Raw genomic sequence first — 20771 nt, forward strand, 5'->3', positions numbered from 1 at the left:
AACTTTAGAGTGTTTCCTATCCAACTCTACTACTTATATGCATATCATAGCTTCTGGGCCTGGGTAACAAGCAGTTTACTCTGGGCACCTTATTCATTCAAGCTACTCAATACTGCCCCCCTTTCCCAAAGAAGTTAACGAGAGAATCACTGACATGATGTCAGCTGGTCCTTTTGTGGCAGGACTGAAATGCAGTGGAAATGTTTTTTGGGGATTCAGTTCATTTGCATGGCAAAGAGGGACTTTGCAATTAATTGCAAGTCATCTGATCATTCTTCATAACATTCTGGAGTATATGCAAATTGCCATCATACAAACTGAGGCAGCAGACTTTGTGAAGATTAATATTTGTGTCATTCTCAAAACATTTGGCCACGACTACACTACCATTCAAAAGTGTGGGATCACTTAGAAATGTCCTTGTTTTTGAAAGAAAAGCTATTTTTTGTCCATTAAAATAACATCAAATTGATCAGAAATACAGTGTAGACATTGTTAATGTTGTAAATGACAATTGTAGTTGGAAATGGCAGATTTTTTAAGGAATATCTACATAGAGGCCCATTATCAGCAAACCATCACTCCTGTGTTCCAATGGCATTTTGTGTTAGCTAATCCAAGTTTATCATTTTAAAAGGCTAATTGATCATTAGAAAACCCTTTTGCAATTTTGTTAGCACAACTGAAAACTTTTGTTCTGATTTAAAGAAGCAATAAAACTGGCCTTCTTTGGACTAGTTGAGAATCTGGAGCATCAGCATTTGTGGGTTCGATAACAGGCTCAAAATGGCCAGAAACAAAGTACTTTCTTCTGAAACTTGTCAGTCTATTCTTGTTCTGAGAAATTAATACTATACCATGTGAGAAATTGCCAAGAGACTGAAGATCTCGTACAACGCTGTGTACTACTCCCTTCACAGAACAGCGCAAACTGGCTCTAACCAGAATAGAAAGAGAAGTGGGAGACCCCGGTGCACAACTGAGCAAGAGGACAAGTACATTAGTTTTAGTTTGAGAAACAGACTCCTCACAGTCCTCAACAGGCAGCTTCATTAAATAGTACCCGCAAAACACCAGTCTCAATGTCAACAGTGAAGAGGCGACTCCGGGAGGCTGGCCTTCTAGGCAGAGTTCCTCTGTTCAGTATCTGTGTTTTTTTTCCCATCTTAATATTTTCTTTTTATTGACCAGTCGGAGATCTGTCTTTTTCTTTGCGACAAAATATTAAAGAAAAAATTGAAGAGTGGGAGAAACTCCCCAGATACAGGTGCCAAACTTGTAGCGCTATACCGAAGAAGACTCAAGGCTGTAATCGCTACCAAAGGTGCTTCAACAAAGTACTGAGTAAAGGGTCTGAATACTTATGTAAATGTTATATTTAATTTTTTTCCCAAACAATTATAAAAACCTGTTTTTGGTTTCTCATTATGGGGTATTGTGTGTGGATTGATGAGGGGAAAAAACGATTTAATTAATTTAGAATAAGGCTGTAACGTAACAAAATGTGAAAAAAGTCAATGGGTCTGAATACTTCCCGAACGCACTATAAATATACTGAGGCATAAACATGGTCCATGTTTTGTTGTCATAGTTGGTGTATTTACAAGTAAGCTACAACTTCTACTGTAGTTTTATCTGTATTATGGAGACTAAGTTGATTGTTCATGCAAGACTTGAAGTCTAATTTGCAGAAAATAAGGTTTCGGTGACTGACTGGTTTCTGTTGGGGGTGGGTATTGTGTGGAGGGGATGGTGTGGGGTGACTGACTGGTTTCTGTTGGGGGTGGGTATTGTGTGGAGGGGATGGTGTGGGGTGACTGACTGGTTTCTGTTGGGGGTGGGTATTGTGTGGAGGGGATGGTGTGGGGTGACTGACTGGTTTCTGTTGGGGGTGGGTATTGTGTGGAGGGGATGGTGTGGGGTGACTGACTGGTTTCTGTTGGGGGTGGGTATTGTGTGGAGGGGATGGTGTGGGGTGACTGACTGGTTTCTGTTGGGGGTGGGTATTGTGTGGAGGGGATGGTGTGGGGTGACTGACTGGTTTCTGTTGGGGGTGGGTATTGTGTGTAAAGGCTAGCATGCATGGCCTATTGACACGAGGGGGGTGGGTGGATATAGTACCTTGTTTGAGTGTGTATTGATGGGGACAAAGTAGTAACATGTTGGCTAATCATTGACTACTGTGTGTCCTACAGACTAACCCTGCTACTGATGACTATGACCTTGACACCAGCTTTAGTAGAACACAGCCTGTAGACCCATGGGACAAAGATTTTAGCCCGGAACAAGCGCGAGCTCCACGTCATCTGATTCTGAAAGCACAATACCCTCTTGAGAAAACAAAACTTTTCCACACCATTGCAGTCAGTTCTTTGGCATGGGGAGCGGGTCTGTTAGTATATTCTTCTAGCCTATTCACGCTAGGTGTAGATGCTGTAGGTGCTTATACACAAAGATACACGACTAGACTCTACAAGTCAAGCCCCCCTAAAACTTTTCACATCTTTGTTAACAGCCCATCTCACTGCCCCGTTATTGACACATACCAGTCTGCTGTACCTTTTTTTAATTTACAGATTAACATGGTTTCTTGTATAGTTACACACCCTCATGATCAGTCTTCATGTCTTTCCAGGACACTTGCAGTACAAACAAATCCTCTGCGAGTGGTAGAAGCAGTGGGGGCTGAACAAAGTGTACAAGCCCAGAACCCACCACTTCAGGGAGAGGCTTTTCCACCTTGTTGTGAAGTGCAGAAAGGACCAGATACATGTCTACAAGGAGCCAGAGTCACAGCTCCCCAAAGCCAACATCCCTGCCAACATCGCCACAGCGCCAAAACCTGCTAAACCATTACCCAACACAAGAGTCGCACCAGTTGAAGAGCATTCTGGAACCTGCTGCAATATTCAACCAACACAATATCCATATTCAGTTAGACTGATGTTGTAGTGTAATATAGAATGCCTAGTATGCTCCCAACTGCATTGTGGTATAGATATTGCTAGCTGCACATATGTATATAATTGTGTTTTATATAAGTACTGTCAACTGACTAAATGATTCCAGCTGCATCAGAAACCAATAAAGTGTTGACTTCAACTTCTGGATCGGTTCATTGTGATATCCATGAAATGTATTTGGATAAACTAGCTCCAATCTCCCTGCTAAAACAAATGATGCAGGAAGTTGGTGTATCATTTAAACTTTCATTTGTTCGCAAGTAAAGTTTCAATAAAACTCTGCTCTAGAGACTGAAGTGAGTTTACAAAGCAGTATGCAGGAACAGTTATGGCAATGTATGACATATACATACCGTAGAATTAAAATGTACTACTAACGCCTTTAATAAGTATTACAGTTCTACAAAAGGAATACTTGCATACCGTGTGTTTGGGTGGTGCATTAGGTGTTCGCAGTCACTACAAGGGGAGATTGTTGTTATGTGACCTTTCACATCTCCTCTTGAGAGTCATCAATTTCTTTGTATCCAAGTGGTATTGTCTGTGCCCATTAGACATTCATGGGCAATTGTTGTGTACTGTCTGTATGTAACGGGTGTCGTAATCCTCCTCCTCAAACGAGGAGAGGAGAGAAGGATCGAAAGACCAAAATGCAGCGGGTTGTGAATACATAATGAATTTTAATAAACAAGACGAAACTAAACACACGAAGAACACTTGATACTTTACAAAACAACAAAACGAAGTAAACAGACCTGGACACGAACTTACATACAACGTGAAGAACGCACGAACACGAACAGACTACAAATACCTAACGACAATGAAACAGTCCCGTATGGTGCGCACATACACTGACACGGAAGACAATCACCCACAAACAAACAGTGAGAACACCCTACCTTAATATGACTCTCAATTAGAGGAAAACGCAAAACACCTGCCTCTAATTAAGAGCCATACCAGGCAACCCAAAACCAACATAGAAACAGAAAACATAGACTGCCCACCCAAAACTCATGCCCTGACCATCACACACATACAAAACAACAGAAAACAGGTCAGGAACGTGACACTGTATTTCTACTGTAGCAGCATGATGTATAACAGGAGACATCTCACAGACAGTGCCTCTTTGCTTGACATCAATGGAAAATCAAAATAAATCAGTCAAGGCCTCAGAAAAAAAATTGTGGACCTCCACAAGTCTGGTTCATCCTTGGGAGCAATTTCCAAACGCCCGAAGGTACCACGTTCATCTGTACAAATAATAGTACACAAGTATAAACACCATGGGACGACGCAGCCGTATACCGCTCAGGAAGGAGACGTGTTCTGTCTCCTAGAGATGAACGTACTTGGTGCTTAAGGTGCAAATCTATGCCAGAACAACAGCAAAGGACCTTGTGAAGATGCTGAAGGAAACAGGTACAAAAGTATCTATATCCACAGTAAAACGAGTCCTATATCGACATAACCTGAAAGGCCGCTCAGCAAGGAAGAAGCCACTGCTCAAAAACCGCCATAAAAAAGCCAGACTACGGTTTGCAACTGCACATGGGGACAAAGATCTTATTTTTTGGTCTGATGAAACAAAAATATAACTGTTTGGCCATAATGACCATCGTTATGTTTGGAGGAAAAAGGGGGACGCTTGCAAGCCGAAGAACACCATCCCAACCGTGAAGCACGGGGGTGGCAGCATCATGTTGTGGGGGTGCTTTGCGGCAGGAGGGTCTGGTGCACTTCACAAAATAGATGACATCATGAGGCAGGAAAATGATGTGGATATATTGAAGCAACATCTCAAGACATCAGTCAGGAAGTTAAAGCTTGGTCGCAAATGGGTCTTCCAAATGGACAATGACCCAAGCATACTTCCAAAGTTGTGTCAAAATGGCTTAAGGACAACAAAGTCAAGGTATTGGAGTGGCCATCACAAAGCCCTGACGTTAATCCTATAGAAAATGTGTGGGCAGAACTGAAAAAGCGTGTGCGAGCAAAGAGGCCTTACAAACCTGACTCAGTTACACAAGCTCTGTCAGGAGGAATGAGCCAAAATTCACCCAACTTATTGTGGGAAGCTTGTGGAAGGCTACCCGAAAGTTTGACCCAAGTTAAACAATTTAAAGGCAATGCTACCAAATACTAATTGAGTGTATGTAAACTTCTGACCCACTGGGAATTTAATGAAAGAAATAAAAGCTGAAATAAATAATTCTCTCTACTATTATTCTGACATTTCACATTCTTAAAATAAAGTGGGGATCCTAACTGACCTAATACAGGACATTTTTACTAGAATTAAATGTCAGGAATTGTGAAAAACTGAGTTTAAATGTATTTGGCTAAGGTGTATGCAAACTTCCGACTTTGACTGTACATACGTTTCCAGCTGCAGACTGATAACGCGACGTCTAGGATTTGCTTTTTCTGTTACGATCAATAGTTTCAGAGTTTATGACCGTTTCACAACATTTGGCTCGTGCCTCAGTCTGCTTGGTCTATAGAGCGGTAGATTTCTAAACCATTTCTAACGTATTCAGCCGGCGCTGCACGTAACTAGTCTCATATGTTAATTATTCAGTGCGTCCTTTTAAACACTTGGGGAAAAACAGTGTTCCATTGCGTTTTGCATAATCTCTGTGCTCACGTGGGCATAGTTACTGACTTGGTAAACTTTACATAAAAACCCTTTTTCTCATTTAGAAGACTAAAATCACATTTCTATCTTTTTAAAAGTATTCTGATACTTAATCATTCATTTTATACAACATTCAGATGCTAACCTCATAATTGAGAAGTGTATACAATCAGAGGTACAGTTATGTGGTTCTACCGTCTTTCATGATGTCACAACAAGGGTTCTTTCAGTCTCCACTGAACATTTTCACATTCTCAAAAATATAAATATTGTTTAATTCTCCAATTTTGGGGCGTCAGGAGTTTTGGTGGGAGAAGGTCCTTTGTTCTGCTAAGGTCTCTCCCTCCATACTGCTTGACAAGGGAATGTATTTACGACCATCATAAAACTGGCCAGCACCCCCTATCTCCATCTCAGGACTGGTAAGTCATAACACTAGATATCCTGCAATGTCCTGGCAGACAGGAACATCGTTGAGACAAGTCCAATGGCTCTATTGAACAAGGACACCCATATCTACTCACTGCTAGCGTGATCATGCAATCGGTGAAACACAAAGGCCACAATAATTGCTACAAAACACGGCTCAATCAAACAATGGCGTCATTGGTTGAACTCTCCCGACGCAAAAATTCTAAAACACTGCTATAGTGCATAATTATGTCTGAAACACCTCTCATCACAATTATGTAAGGAGACTGGAAAAACACCCCAAATAGACTAGTCCGGCCCTTGACGCAAGTCTCTCTGGATAAGAGCGTCTGCTAAATGACTTAAATGTAAATGTAAATGTAAGTTAAGTTTAATCTGGTGCTGTAGGTTGATTATCTTTGAATGCAGCACAGAATTATTCTTAAAGTCATTACTTAATGTATTGAGTTTATATACCAATTCTGGGGTTAATTCGACTAATGGTTTATGTTAGTGTTGTTTTCACAATATTTCACGTTGTTTGTCTGCATAATTTAAATCTAACAATAATTTGCACAAGACAAAGTCCACTTGATCAATAGTTATTGCTCCTGTATGCTATAGTGTCACTGGTGCCAATGACATACAGAGTGCCACCAACGGGTCTGGTGCAGACATCTAAGGTTGCAGTGACTTTATATTCACACAGCACACAGGACAAATACATAAAGTTTATATATCAAATTTACATACCAAATTTCATGCCCCAATGTCCATCGGCTCAGTGGTGTAGCGTGTCTGACTTTGAATACAGCAGCGAATCATTCTCAAATTCATTAGAGGCTAATTCATTGTCTACAGTATATACCAAATCTGGAGTCAATCTGACTTTATGGTTCATGAGAAGTTTTTTAGCATTAGCATATGTACTAACGTGCATCTATAGGTACAGTGCCGCCATATTTGAATGCAGCAATGAATCATTCTCCAAACCATTAAAAACTGATGTAGTAAGTCTAAATCCAACATCTGGAGTGAATCTGATATGTGGTTCATGAGGAGAAGATGATTGCAGATGGTTATTGTCAATAACTCAGCCATCTTTTGACAAATCTCTTAGATTTTTTCAACTAAGTTAAGACATGTACCATGGGCCTGCATTCCTATGGTTCATGAGAAGATTTTTAAATCATTTTTTGCATACTTTAGCATATTAGCGAATGTGCTAATATGCATCTACTGGTATAATGTGGCCATATTTTAATGCATTTACGTTATTTTTTCAATCTCTTTAGGGACTTGTGATGAGTCTAAAGAACACATTTGTAGTGAATCTGACTTTTAGTTCATGACAGGTAGATTTTGTATGATAATTTTAAGCATTAGCATTGTAAAAAAAAGTGAATTCTTAATAGTTTTGTTATTTTTTAAGATATCAATGCCAAACGGAATATGGTTTATCGTGGTAATGGCTTTAATGAACCTAAAATGTTTCAAGTAGATAGGCCATTGTGGAGTCGATTTATGAAGGATTTAAATAGACACATAACATCTGATTTCCTGACTTTATCTATAATTCAGCCATCTCTTAACCAACCCCTTAGCTTTTCTCAAACTAAGTTAAGAGATGGACCATGGGCTTACCTACTACATTTGGTGTTATTTAGAAAATAATTGTAAAAAAAAAACAATCTGTGAATCTGTGCTGGAGTTATTTGACCATGTCAAGAAAATACAAAAATTACACACAGAAACAATAGGTTTCACAGCTTTTTTGTGAACCCCAAAAATATATCTAATACTATATTACCTCATTCCATGTGTGTTTTTATCTGGTTATGTTGTGTTATATTGTGTGCCATTGTGTTGTGTTATGATGTGTTATATTGTGTTGCGTTGTAAATGTGTTGTGTTGTTGCCATGTTAGCCATGGAAAAGAACAACCTGATGAGGCTTGCTCACACCATACCTTTCACACCTGTCTCCATAATGGGTAAGTCATCAGTCAGTTACGTTAAAGGAATACTTCACTGTTTTTGAATTTTAGATGATTTTTTACTCCTAGGGTGTGGTTGTTTCCTCTAAAATGTTCTAAAATATGTTAGCTGGTTATGTAGCAATTTCTAGAATAATCTGGCTAGCTTTTTAGGAGAATATAGCAATGCTACTAGAATTGGCTCTCTGTTAGGGATTGATTCAGAAGCATGCCATTGCCTCCTTAATACCCATCTTCCCCGTGGTTGCATGGTCCCTGGCAGCAGGAGAGGAGGTGAGTGTCTACTCCCTGGAGGAGGTGGAAGCTGCAGGTGCGGAGTCCTCCGTAATCTCCTGGTCGCCCCGGGGGTTGTCTGCAGTGCTGCAGCCGCTGTCCAGCGAGGGCTGTCTAGATGGGGCGCTGCGCAGGGCCATGCGCGTGTTGTGTACCTGGGCCGAGGGGGACGTCCTGAGTGTGGGCTGTGTGTACGTGGTCAAAGCCTTCCAGCCCAAGGTGATCCGCACCTGGCAGAGGGTCTTCCACAGCGACACCCCCCTCCAACTCTGTCTGCGGGTATACAATTAATATATAACTTCATCATATACACTGTATACTTTAACATCATATATTGTTGTTTGGGCCAGGAGTGTTTTCTGACTATGAGACCTGTTAAACTCTGGGCCCTGGTTATTGTTAGCCTATAGTATCCTATAGTTATAGGCTATAACTGGCGCTCAGAGTCTTTACTTGTTCAGGCCACATAGTCAGGGAAAACTCCTGGTGTAGCTCCTACTTATGTATATCCACTTTCCACAGACAGCTGTTCACATCACCTTTTTTTTGTTGTGTCTATTCGTTGTCTTCTTATTTTTACCCTAATGTTTTACTTGGCATGTATTACATCCACTAATAGCATCATTCTGGCCATATCATGTTCTTACAGGAGATACAGCAACAGCGAGCTGCTCAGAAACTCATGCATGTGTTCAACCAAGTCAAATCAGAAAACGTGCCCCTTTCTCCCAGGTTTGTACTCAACATCTAGGACTTGTCTACATTACACGTGTGTGTGTGTGTGCTTGTGTGAGCTGATTGAATCTGTCTGTGTAACGTTGAGTAAGGATGGGAGACAGGCGCAGGAATACGTAATAGTTAAAAAAAAGGTGTAAAACAACAAAAATACATGTAGCACCAAAAACCAAATGAAACAGAGCACAGGTACTCAGAAGACCAACGGACATAGGACAATGATCGACAAGGACAAGGGGGAACAGAGGGCACATATATACACATACTAATCAGGGGGAATGGGAACCAGGTGTGCATAATGAGAAAAGACAGTCCGCGGTTGGTGGTGATGATCCAGTTCAGGGACAGCTAGAAGGCTGGTGAACGGAATGAGCAGCAGTACCAGGGGAATCCATGACAGTTTGAATGTGTGCACACGTGTGTTCATATGTGCATCAACTAATGTGTGTGTGAGATATATGTGTTACATATTTGAATGTGTTTCTTCCTCCTAGGTTCCTGGATGTGTCTCTTCTTCACTGTCACTCAGACGGACAATGGTTGACCATAGAGAGGAACATGTTGGGTGACTTCAGGAAGTACAACAATAACAGCGGAGAGGAGATCGCCCCCTGCTGTGGAATGGAGGAAACGCTCCTGGCCTTCTCCCACTGGACCTACCAATACTCCTGTAGAGAACTACTGGTGCTGGACATACAGGGTCTGTCTCTCTGTCCTGTTCTGTCTGTCTGTCCGTCCGTCCGTCACATTCTGTTGCGCTGTCTGTATGTCTGACTATGAATAGATCAGAATTTTGTTAACATCATGCTTTGCTCTTTATTATTTATACTGTTTTGCACCCACGTCACCTAACAGGGTTGTCCTATAAACTACTACATTGAATTGAAGTCTCTTCTGTCTTTCCTTAATCTTTCACAGGAGTGGAGTCGGAGCTTACAGACCCATCAGTTATCCGAGCGGACGACAAAAGGTATTCGCCTCACACGGTGCAGGTTCAGTGTTTGACACTGACACTTATCATCTTCTTGACATCCATTCTTTTGAGGTTTAAAGGTATATCTGACAAACATAGATTTTTGAGGTACCCTCTTCTGCCCCTGGTCTACCTGTAGCTTGACTGGTGACATGGTGTTTGGTCCTGCTAACCTGGGAGACACTGCCATCCAGAGCTTTGTACTCAAACACACCTGCAACTCCTGCTGCAAGAACCTCGGACTCTCAGGTAAGAGAAAGGAACTATTCAGACCACCACTGTCATAATGGGGTTATGGAGGAGATAGATTGTGTGTGTGTGTAACGGATGTGAAATGGCTAGCTAGTTAGCGGGTACGCGCTACTAGCATTTCAATCAGTCACGTTACTTGCTCTGAAACCTAGAAGTAGTGTTGCCCCTTGCTCTGCAAGGGCCGCCGCTTTTGTGGAGCGATGGGTAATGACGCTTCGTGGGTGACTGTTGTTGATGTGTGCAGAGGGTCCCTGGTTCGCGCCCGGGGCGAGGGGACGGTTTAAAGTTATACTGTTACATGTGTATGCGTGCTTGTAATGTGTGAGAATGTGTCGTCTGTTTGGCATTTGTAATCAGAGAGTGGACCTGTAGTGTGTGTGTGTGTGTGTGTGTGTGTGTGTGTGTGTGTGTGTGTGTGTGTGTGTGTGTGTGCGTGTGTGTGTGTGTGTGTGTGTGTGTGTGTCACATTCATGTCTTCACCCGGGAGTCTCGTTGGCTTGGAGATGAATGCCTGAACTTCAAATGAAGATAGAACCAGCTAATTAAGCCAAGGGAAGAATTTATTTCGATGACAACAAAGCATTGGAGGCAGGGGGAGGGACTTGCTTTGTGCGGTGTGCTGGGCTCTCTTTGATTACATATTAAACAGGGCTTTGTGCTGGCAGAGTGCTGTGGAGACATTAGCTTTGATTAGATATTAATTGCAGTCTCTGGGTAGACCCGAGATGCACGATACTAGCATCTAGAGGGGGCCTCGCCTCGGAAATTCACTCCAAAACAAACAAGTGAGCAAACACACACGCAAACATTCAGCCATACTGGTTTTGATATTTTCAAAGGTGCTTTTTTTTCTTTTCATCTTGTGTCCTCTCCAAGATTCCCATAAAGTCAAAACATATTATTAATGAAAAATCCATGGACTTCCTCTCCGGTCTGATCCAATTATCTTGTAAGTGGCAATGACTACGTCGACTGCCATGTAGCTGATTGATGTTTGTGTTGTCAGATTTGAAGAGGAGCACGGACAGCTGCGGGAAAACAGAACACAGATCTTCTGAAGAGGAAAGTGGAGTGATCGTGACCAGAGTGTAACCTCTGACTTGAAAGCAGAAGTACGCCATCCTAACCTCTGGTTCAAGTGGGATGAAGTTGCCATTAAAGCATAAAGACACTGATCAGTTTAGTTTTTATCTCCCTAAATGGTTATGGATAGGATTTGGGAAGGCTTACTTGATCCAGGGTTGTGCTTAAGGGAAACTTCTACCACGAATCAAAGCACTCACTTGTGGCTTTGAATGGATAGTGTACAACTTCATATGGACTACCTCTTGTGTTAGATGGCTGCTAGGGCTTTGGTTTTAAAAATGGTTAACATTGCACTAGTCTCAACAGCAAGCCAGATGCCGTAGTCTTGCATTCGTTCCACCTATGGAGTGTATAGTGGAGGGAGGCCAAGGCGAATATATTTTATGTACATACACTCCCCTCCGTATTTATTTAGACAGTGAAGTGAAATTTGGCCCTATACTCCAGCATTTTGGATTTGAGATCAAATGGTTCATACGAGGCGACAGTTCAGAATGTCACCTTTTATTTGAGGGTATTTTCATACCGTTTAGAAATGTTTTATAGTTTAGAAATGAAAGCACTTTATGTATCTAGTCCCCCATTTGAAGTTGTCATAAGTATTTGGACAAATACACTTAGTGTATTAATGTAGTCAAAAGTTGGTATTTGGTCCCATAATCCTAGCACGCAACGACTATCAAGCTTGTGACTCAACAGGAAACCGTCTTTAGAGACACTGACCAAATCACTCTGGCTGGACTCAAGGATGTTATTCTTTATGAAATTATAACAAAACTTGACCTAAAAAAATACTATTTGTTTATCAGACATTGCACATTAAAGCTTCAATATGGGATTTGTTTTTCAGCAAAACAGTCCCTCTCAAATGTTTTCAAACACTCATATTTAAATATTTTTTAGCAATGCTGAACGCTAAAATGTGTTCTTATGCTGCTTATGTTCAAACTGGTTACATGAAAAAAACAATTATTCTCATCGAGCATTGACATAACTGGGCTGACGCATGGCTTATGGCTTACATTCAGAATTAAAATACAAGAATAACTCAATCTGATCTGATCTCTTGGTGGTTGGAATTTGCACGGCTCAGACTCAAACTATTACAATTATTATAATGAATAGCACAGGTTTTTAGATACTGCTATTAGTCCCTTCACAGTTCCCATTGAAGATGTCAGCATTGTTACCCTCAAAATGCTAGTTTGTGTTTGTGTGTTTGTGTGTGTGTGAATAGAAAAAGAACAAGACAGAAATGCATCCATAACATTTCTTTTATTTTTCTTCCCACAAAGAAATGTCTACAAAAGCGATAAAATATAGAATTTAACAAAAATCACTTCAGACCTTGACTTCATTATTTACATCTTGAAGGAGGAGACACTGAGATGGCTCAGGAAAACTCAGAACTTCAACACAACTGGATCACCAAAGCTCTTCATTTATGTCACTATCTCTCTCTCTCTCTCACACACACACACACACACACACACACACACACACACACACACACACACACACACACACACAGCTGGGTCGAAGCTGGGTCAAAGTTCTAAGGTCTGAGCTGACTCAACAAGTGAAAAAAGCAAACATATAAACAAACAATTCAATGTAATGAAATACACATTTGCCTCAAAATCCCCCTTTTTGATTGGTTCTCAAGTAAACTCACGCAGTAAAGCAACTATTTCCCCTTTCGCCAATCGAGCTTGTCCTCTCTAACTATGGCACTTGAAAAAACGTGTTCCTTTTTTTTAGTTTCTGTACCCCATACCTTTTTAAGGGTTTTGGTCACAGATGCTACATTTACTTTACTTTCTCACCCTGGGAAGCAAAGACATTCTAATCAATAAATTAACAATTTCAACACTACTCCAATAGCACACACGTTTAATGCATTAAGAAAGTATACAACGCACCAATAGAACAAAGAACCTCAAATTCTCCCTCTCTCTCGTTCATTCACTCTTTCAGCCTCACTCTCTCTCTCTTACACAAGCCCGCACACACACAAACACACAGGTTCTCTAAGGAGGCAGAAGTTGGGGGTGTAGTGTATTTGACTAAGCATGTGAAATGTTTTTTGATTAAGTATATAAAATGGCGGCGCACGTTGTTCAGTGGTCTCGTTGGGATAACAACCACATTTTGTCTGCGCTCCATGGTGTCTGTTGATGGAGTAAAAGGCGCATAATGCGTTCAGTCCCTCACACTGAAAACGCTACTCCATAACATTCAGAATAAAATAATCCCACCCCTGCCAAGCCCAGCCATCACTCCCACCCCTGACCCACAGCATCGCTTGAGAAAACACAAAAGCCCCAATGTTTCATTGCCATGAAACGGCATGCAAAGATAACAGAACGACAATAGGCTAATAGTAATATAAGAGTAATAGTAATAATAATAACAATAATAATAATAATAATAGTAATAGTAATAAAATTCAAATAATCTTACAATACAGTAGTAAATGCTTTCCAGATATTATTGCTACAGTACCTTACAGTGTTGATTTGTCACTCAGATGACCAACCCCGTCCCCCAAACCCAACCCCCCGATTCACAGTCTATAAATGGAAAATAAAAACAAAGTGGGTTTGAATTCACTGTCCTATAGGCGTGGAATGGTTGGGCGCCAGCTTAGTTATGGTCTTCCTTCATTGTAACACAAGCAGCATATCTAGAACAGGGGTGGTTTTATAAATGCACCCGAAAATGTTATTTTCAGGACATTATTAAAGGAATTTCTGGGACTATTGTAGATAATGGCTCTCCCCATTATATGGACCCGGACAGTGAATCTTTCCCACACACACACACCTTGTCTGGGTAGGTTCCTTCGCTGGGAGCCACCAGCCTATTTATCTCTCCCAAAAACGCTTACATTTTTCAAAAATGTAACAATGTTCTTTTCATGCAAAGACAGAAAAATTGTTGCTCCCTGAGAGAGATGCTGTGTTGTGCATCGAAATGCAAGTGATTGTCTTTAACGAGCAACTGACCTCTGACCTATGAGGGGAGAGGGATGGGAACTACTTTTGGGCCGGGGGGGGGGGTATGGAATGGGGGGGTTGGGGGTGGGGAGCTATGACTAGAAGCTCATCCTGTGTATACAGAGGATGACAGGACAACATAGTGTTCACTGCATATGGGAAAGGGTGGGGGGTAATGCATATGGGAAGTGGAGGAAAAATGTCTCAGGTCATACTGTTCTGTACACTGGCACTGGCTAGCATCTATTCTCCACTAAAAGCCCAGAGGGATTTGGCAACTGTGCGAAACACGTAAACGTGTCTATTATAACATCTAAGGAAATCCTCGAAGATCTTCAGCATTAACATTTAAAAAGCATTTGAAAAACATTCTAAACTGTTCATAAATTAAACGAAACAGGAAGTGATTGTCTATCATAGCTTACTATAAAGATTATACAATGTATTGCAACTTTAAGTGGCAAACGTTTCAGTGAAGAATATCCATTACCCCTAGAATAAGCAGTGCAAGATCTACAGTCCCAGAGAGCACTCTCTGTAATGTGGAATGTGTTTCAAGTTTCCATTTTAATCTGAAAGATTGAACGTCCGATTGTCAGTCAAATTGAAAGAAATGATCAGTGGACATCCTGGTGTATCCACTCTAGCTAATCATGACTACCCTGTGATTGACTGTTCTAGAAGGATGAGGCTGAACAGAGAAATGCAAAGATAAGGATAAAGCAGTTTGAAAGTTCTATCTCCTCAGAGAGAAAGAAAGTATTCTTCATTTAAGATGCCCAGTGATTAGCATGGGCGTAGATTGTGCAAAATGAGGGGGATGTAGAGAGGAAGAGGTTTATGCAGTGACTGGGGTTCTTATATTCACTGACTAAGTAAGCCATCATGAAAAGACACCAAGATCAACACAGTCATTTTGGCTAGGTGGGGTGGACAGAGGTGGTGGTAGGTTTAGGGGGGCTGGCAGGATGGCAATCTGCCAGAAACTTTTTTTCACACAAAATAGAATATTTATGTACATATCTTCACCTTGAGTAGCCATAATTGTTTTACTCCTTCTTTTACAGTTTAATAGTTCTCAACTGAAAGATGCACTACCCTCTTCACATATCAACAGAGCCCAGACAAGGTTTCTCGACGTACCGAAAGCACCCCCCAGGTTTAACCCAATATTCTTTAACAAGTCTCATTTAAACTTGACAAATTCTGTACACATGAATCTCTCAAATAAAAAAAACACATAGACAAGGTATCAGCCACATAGGGCAGCTGCAGTTTTAAATTAGGACTAAAATATGAACAGAAAAATAATACTGGAATCCGCTCTGTACTAAAGAATACCTACAATAGTTTTTCTGAATCCACACGAATCCCTCCCCCACCTTCAATATCACAATATCATGTAAAAAAAAAAAAATGTATCAAAGATAAACAAATTGACTTACCCAGTTAAAAGACAGCTTAAATGTGCTAGTTAAAGTCTGTACATTTCTGATCAGTTCTGAAGAGCCCCGTGGTCATGGGTGCATTATATACATTCTTTAGACTGTATCGGTGAATAGGGTTGGATAAGTGCTGGACATTCCTAGTGTTTGCGGCTGTAAGTGTCTGGAGGGTCCGGGCCTGGGGTCCGGGCTTTGCGGTTGCGGTAATGATGCGTCCGCGGTCACGTTGTGGTCCACTCTCTGAGATTGGACCGTAGGCAGTCACTTGGGTATGGTGATGGCTGCATTGGGGTCGGGATTGAAGAGCTCCTTGTAGAGTGGGGGGAAGAGCACATTGACCGTCTCGGGATGAAGCTGCTGGAAGGCCTGTAGCTCCTCGGTGTGGAGAGTACACAGGGCCGACAGCGTGGGGATCCGACCAATCAGCTACAGAGGACAGAGAGGAGTCAGCGGTCAGGGGTGATGGGTCAAGAACTCAGGCTGTACAAACCGCAGCTAAAGCAAAAAAGGCTGTCTAAAATACACTGCCATCCAAGGGTGCAACTTTCACTGGGGAAGGGGGAAATGCCCCCCCCTCCACATTCTGAAATTGCATTTTTGTCCCCCCCAGTTTTATCATTGGAATGTGATACAAAACGAGGCAACGGTGTGCTATAGGACCACGCAGACGCCTCCGAGCGGTCAGGTAAGCTGTTTGGAGTGTTTATCCGATTGGATAAAAACTATATATATAATTGTCCCCCCCACTTTTAAAACCAAAGTTGCACCGCTGCTGCCATCTAACAGTGCCTAGGTGTGACGCTCTTCGATGTGAAGCCTCACAACAGATGTACTGTATGAGGCTCAGTGATCTGAGTGGTGATGCGCCCTACCTTAGCCAGCGTGTCCTCATCCATGTGGTTCTTCTGCATGATGTGCTGCAGCGCAAAGTAGATCTTCTCCTGGAGCTTCTGCACCTTCCTGGGCTCCATCAGCCACGGCCGGTCTGACAAAGAAATACGCAACCACATCACATGTCAATCAATCAATCAAATGTATTTATAAAGCCCTTTTTACATCAGCAGATGGCACAAAGTGCTTATACAGAAACCCAGGCTAAAACCCCAAAGAGAAAGCTATGCAGATGTAGAAGCACGGTGGCTACGTAAAACTCCCTGTAAAGGCAGGAATCTAGGAATAAATTGTGTCTGTCTTACTACTAATAAAGACAGCTTCAGTAATGTCAGTCACTGTGACCGCAGCATTCTCCAGCCAGGCACTGCCTCAGTAAGGTGTGCCTGTAGGTGGCGGCAGAAGGCTAGCTGTGGCTGTGTGTAGTCAGGACTGACCTGTGGAGATGAGCACTGCTGCGGAGAACAGAGCGATCTCCTCCTCAGTGAGCTGCAGAGAGCACAGACTCTTGGCAAAGTCAAACACCGCGCTGACCAGGTCGTCACAGCCTGAGAGAGACAATAGAGAGGCGGTCCATTCATTGTCATAGTCATATCTTGTCCAGAGCATTATGGGTACTGTAGTACATCATGCTACTTAGATGACAGTCGATGAGGTGGTACAGTAGCGCTAGCAGCAGTGCCTTACCTAGTGCTTTGAACATCTGCATGCCCCCGTACTTCCCCTCAAACAGCACTGTGTTGTTGAGCGGGTTAAACGCCCGACACATTCTAACCAGGACCACCTCCAGACAACCTAGAGAGAGACGTTGATGACTTTTTGCTAATCCAATATGTTTTTCATGTTGGTGCTACATCATTGATACATTTCTTTATTTTTTTTTAAAGGATGTGGAAACGTGGTTGTTTCAAGCAGCTTGTTTCCAGTGGGTCAGCAGTGCCAGCTCACCTGACTTGAGCAGAAGGATCTGGTCATTCTGGCACAGCTCCATGAAGCCTGAGATGCGCTTGGCAAACTCCACCACATACTGGATGGCATGGGTGATCTGGATGGCACACTGCTGCCACAGCATGTCTCGCGTCTGCAGAAAAATACACACGTTGGCAAGTTCGGGACTTCTGTGCAGACCTATCGACGCGTGTAACGACAGCTCGTATACACACTTTTCAAACACTGCTATGGCACTTCCGCAAGTGCAAACAAACACAAACCGTATATAACACACATGTTTATGCCACAGGACTATGCACACAACAAGACAAGCAGAATTGTATTTGGGTAAGTCCTCCCTTTTTAACAGTTCAATGAAGTACAATACAGGAATTGGGAAAATGCATACTTAGAAAATAGTCAGCTCCCTCGCTACTCAGAATATCCAAAGTACAATATCAGCAAATTGCTTTTGTGTGTTCTATAGTGTCTGTCTGTAAGATGAATCTCTATGGAGAATATTTCAAAGGGTTCTTCTGTAATGACCCATAATCCATTAGACATAGAGGAATGAGAGAAGTCACGGTGATATAAAGGAACTAGTGCTGTTTCACACACACACACACACACAGGCGGAGAAAAGGAGCGAGAGAGCGATAGAAACAGAAGAAGGAGAAACGAGCAGAGAAAGAGAGAACTTGAGGGGGAAAAAAGAGACAGAAAGAGAGGGGGGGGTTAAGATTCTATAGACAACCAGAGTTTGGGAGAGAATGAGGGCAGTTGGTATAGGGAACAAAAGAGACATTGGATGACAATAGAGTTTGGAGGTGCTCAGAGGTTGTACTGTAGGTTAGTGAGCAGTGTAAACTCGGCTGGTCACAAGGAACACACACACACCACAGGAGGCTGCTGATGGGAGGACGGCTCATAATAATGGCCGGAAACGGTGCAAATGGAATGGCATCAAACACCTGGAAACCATTCTCCTGATTCTGCTCCAGTCATTTCCACGAGCCCATCCTCCTCAATTAAGGTGCCACCAACCTCCTGTGAGGTACACACACTAGTCACACTCACTTTGCTCTGGTACATCTTGATGTCATCGTAGGAGTGTGTCTGCCAGGCCAGCTGCTGGAGCTCATCTGCTGTGTACTGACAGGTCTCCAGGTGAGACTTTATAATGTTCTGGGCGATACGATCTATGGAGGGAGAGGGGGTGAAGATACAGAGTCAGACACACTTTGATCGCAATTCGAGCAAAACGGTAGTTTACCATTCATTGTCTATGGAGCATGAAACCGATGAACCGTACACACGCTTAATGAAAACTAACTTTATTCAACTTCCGACGGTTTCAGTCCTCATGCAACTTTCTATGTAGTCTCGTCTACCAGCCTGGGGACAAAGTTTATTTTTATGTATCTGAATCTGAATTGTAGAAATTAATTGTTGGGCTAATTGAAACAAGGTGGAGAAAACAGCAGAACGGATCTTTAAAAGAATCAGCTAATGTATTGTGTACCCCCATCCAAGTTTGTGACAACTCCAGGCAACACTCAAGCTCCACTCTGCAATTTGACAGGGTGTTTCTTGCATTGATGGGCTGAGCTTCAATATGATGCAGGGTCAGCTCACTCACTCACTCACAACCCCCCCCCCCCCCCCCCCCCCCCTAAGAAAGTCTGATCTCAGGTCCCTCACACTGCTTATCACACTGACAGCTTATCACACTTAGCCTCGCCATGACACCTTCCTGTTCAATTCCTCAACTAAGGCCTGATGTCTTCCTGCCCCGTACAACACTCGGGCCTCATTATGTCATGCACCTAATGTTTTTGAAGGCGGCACTGATGGTCCAATTTAACACCTGTGAATAAACTTAACCCTAACCCTTAGTTACCTAGCTCTCCCATGCTGACATTGCTTGGCGCCAGCTGACTGTCCTGGTAGGAGCTGTAGTTGAACAGGTTGGTCACAGGGGTCAGGTCATACACAGGCTCCTGTTTTATGTGCTTCATGCCCGCCATGTCCAGGCCTGACTGATCCGGGGAGGGCTGGGTGGAGTCCATACTGTGGTAGTAGCCGCCGGGGGCACCACCGTTCACCTGGCCCTTGGGGAGCTCGATGACGTGGCCGTTGGCGTAGGTGCCTCCGATCTCGTGGTTGAGGGTGTTGAGGCCGTTGGTCAGGCTGGAGGAGTAGACGCGCGCCAGGGCCTCGGCCTCACCAGTCTGCTGCTGCCGCTCATTCAGGATCCGCTGCTGGTGCTTCTGCACCTCAGCGTACAGGCTGTCTCGCTGCTTCTTTGACATGCGGCCAAACTTCACCGCTACGCACAGAGGGAGGGATCTTTATTAGTCACATTGTGTTTGGTTTCTCTCTCAGCTTCACCTGTGCTTTTACATTCCAGAGATTACAATAGTATTTGACAATCTTAAAGGGATAGTTCGGGATTTTGTCAATGACAACCTTTAATCTACTTCCCTAGAGTCAGAAACTTGTGGATACCATTTTTGTTTCTGCGCCCAGTATGAAGGAAGTTTGAGGTAGTTTCGCAAGCCAATGCGTTAGCGCTATCTTAGTGCAAAGACCGGAAGTCCAGCTAGCATGCTAGCTGTAACCAAGGACTTTCAGTTTTGCGCTAAGCTAGTTAGCATTGGCTCGCGAAACTACCTCTAACTTCCTTCATATTGGACGCAGAGACAAAAATTCAGCTGACTCTAGGGAAATAGATGAAGGGCTTCATTATCAAAATCACAAACTATCCCTTTAAGTAAGCAAGTGTCTACACTTGTGTTTGTGTATGTATTTGTGTGTACGTTCGTGTGTGTGTGTCGAAGCGGTCTCACCATCTCTGGACATTCCGAGTGCGAGACACTTCTGTAAGCGGCAGTGTTGGCAGCGGTTTCGGTTGGTCCTGTCGATCAGACAGTTCCTCTGGCGAGGGCAGGAGTATGCAGCGTTGTTCTGCTGACTACGTCTGAAGAACCCCTACAGGACAATCACAAACACGAGCGGTCAGTCGATGTTTTGGAAATAAAGGAAAAGACGTGAAAAGAATACAAAATAATAGAATAGAAGAGATCTCACGGAGAGTAGGAAGGAGATGGCGGAATAGGAAAGAAGATATAAAACAAAATGACAGAGGAGAAGGATGGACAGAGGGAACAACA

At 42.7% G+C, this 20771-nt stretch overlaps 2 protein-coding genes across 2 annotated transcripts in view; one reads left to right on the forward strand and one right to left on the reverse strand.

The window, feature by feature from the left end:
• LOC129825878 (transient receptor potential cation channel subfamily M member 6-like) overlaps positions 1-12390 on the forward strand; it is a 92481-nt gene extending 80091 nt beyond the window's left edge. Inside the window, exons 37-43 of the mRNA XM_055886003.1 lie at positions 7946-8011; positions 8277-8566; positions 8937-9019; positions 9517-9722; positions 9941-9992; positions 10135-10244; positions 11254-12390. Of these exons, the coding sequence (XP_055741978.1) occupies positions 7946-8011; positions 8277-8566; positions 8937-9019; positions 9517-9722; positions 9941-9992; positions 10135-10244; positions 11254-11339 (893 nt within the window). The 3' untranslated portion in view covers positions 11340-12390. The remainder of the gene's footprint in view (positions 1-7945; positions 8012-8276; positions 8567-8936; positions 9020-9516; positions 9723-9940; positions 9993-10134; positions 10245-11253) is intronic.
• Positions 12391-12589: 199 nt separating this feature from the next.
• The window catches only part of rorb (RAR-related orphan receptor B), a 31619-nt gene continuing 23437 nt past the window's right edge, over positions 12590-20771 (reverse strand). The window contains exons 3-10 of the mRNA XM_055886332.1: positions 20448-20589; positions 19499-19927; positions 18676-18797; positions 17617-17749; positions 17356-17463; positions 17106-17216; positions 16650-16762; positions 12590-16203 (exon numbers count right to left, since the gene is read on the reverse strand). Coding sequence (XP_055742307.1) covers positions 16039-16203; positions 16650-16762; positions 17106-17216; positions 17356-17463; positions 17617-17749; positions 18676-18797; positions 19499-19927; positions 20448-20589 — 1323 coding nt within the window. The 3' untranslated portion in view covers positions 12590-16038. The remainder of the gene's footprint in view (positions 16204-16649; positions 16763-17105; positions 17217-17355; positions 17464-17616; positions 17750-18675; positions 18798-19498; positions 19928-20447; positions 20590-20771) is intronic.

Source organism: Salvelinus fontinalis, chromosome 28 (assembly GCF_029448725.1).
Source record: "Salvelinus fontinalis isolate EN_2023a chromosome 28, ASM2944872v1, whole genome shotgun sequence".
Lineage (NCBI taxonomy): Eukaryota > Metazoa > Chordata > Actinopteri > Salmoniformes > Salmonidae > Salvelinus > Salvelinus fontinalis.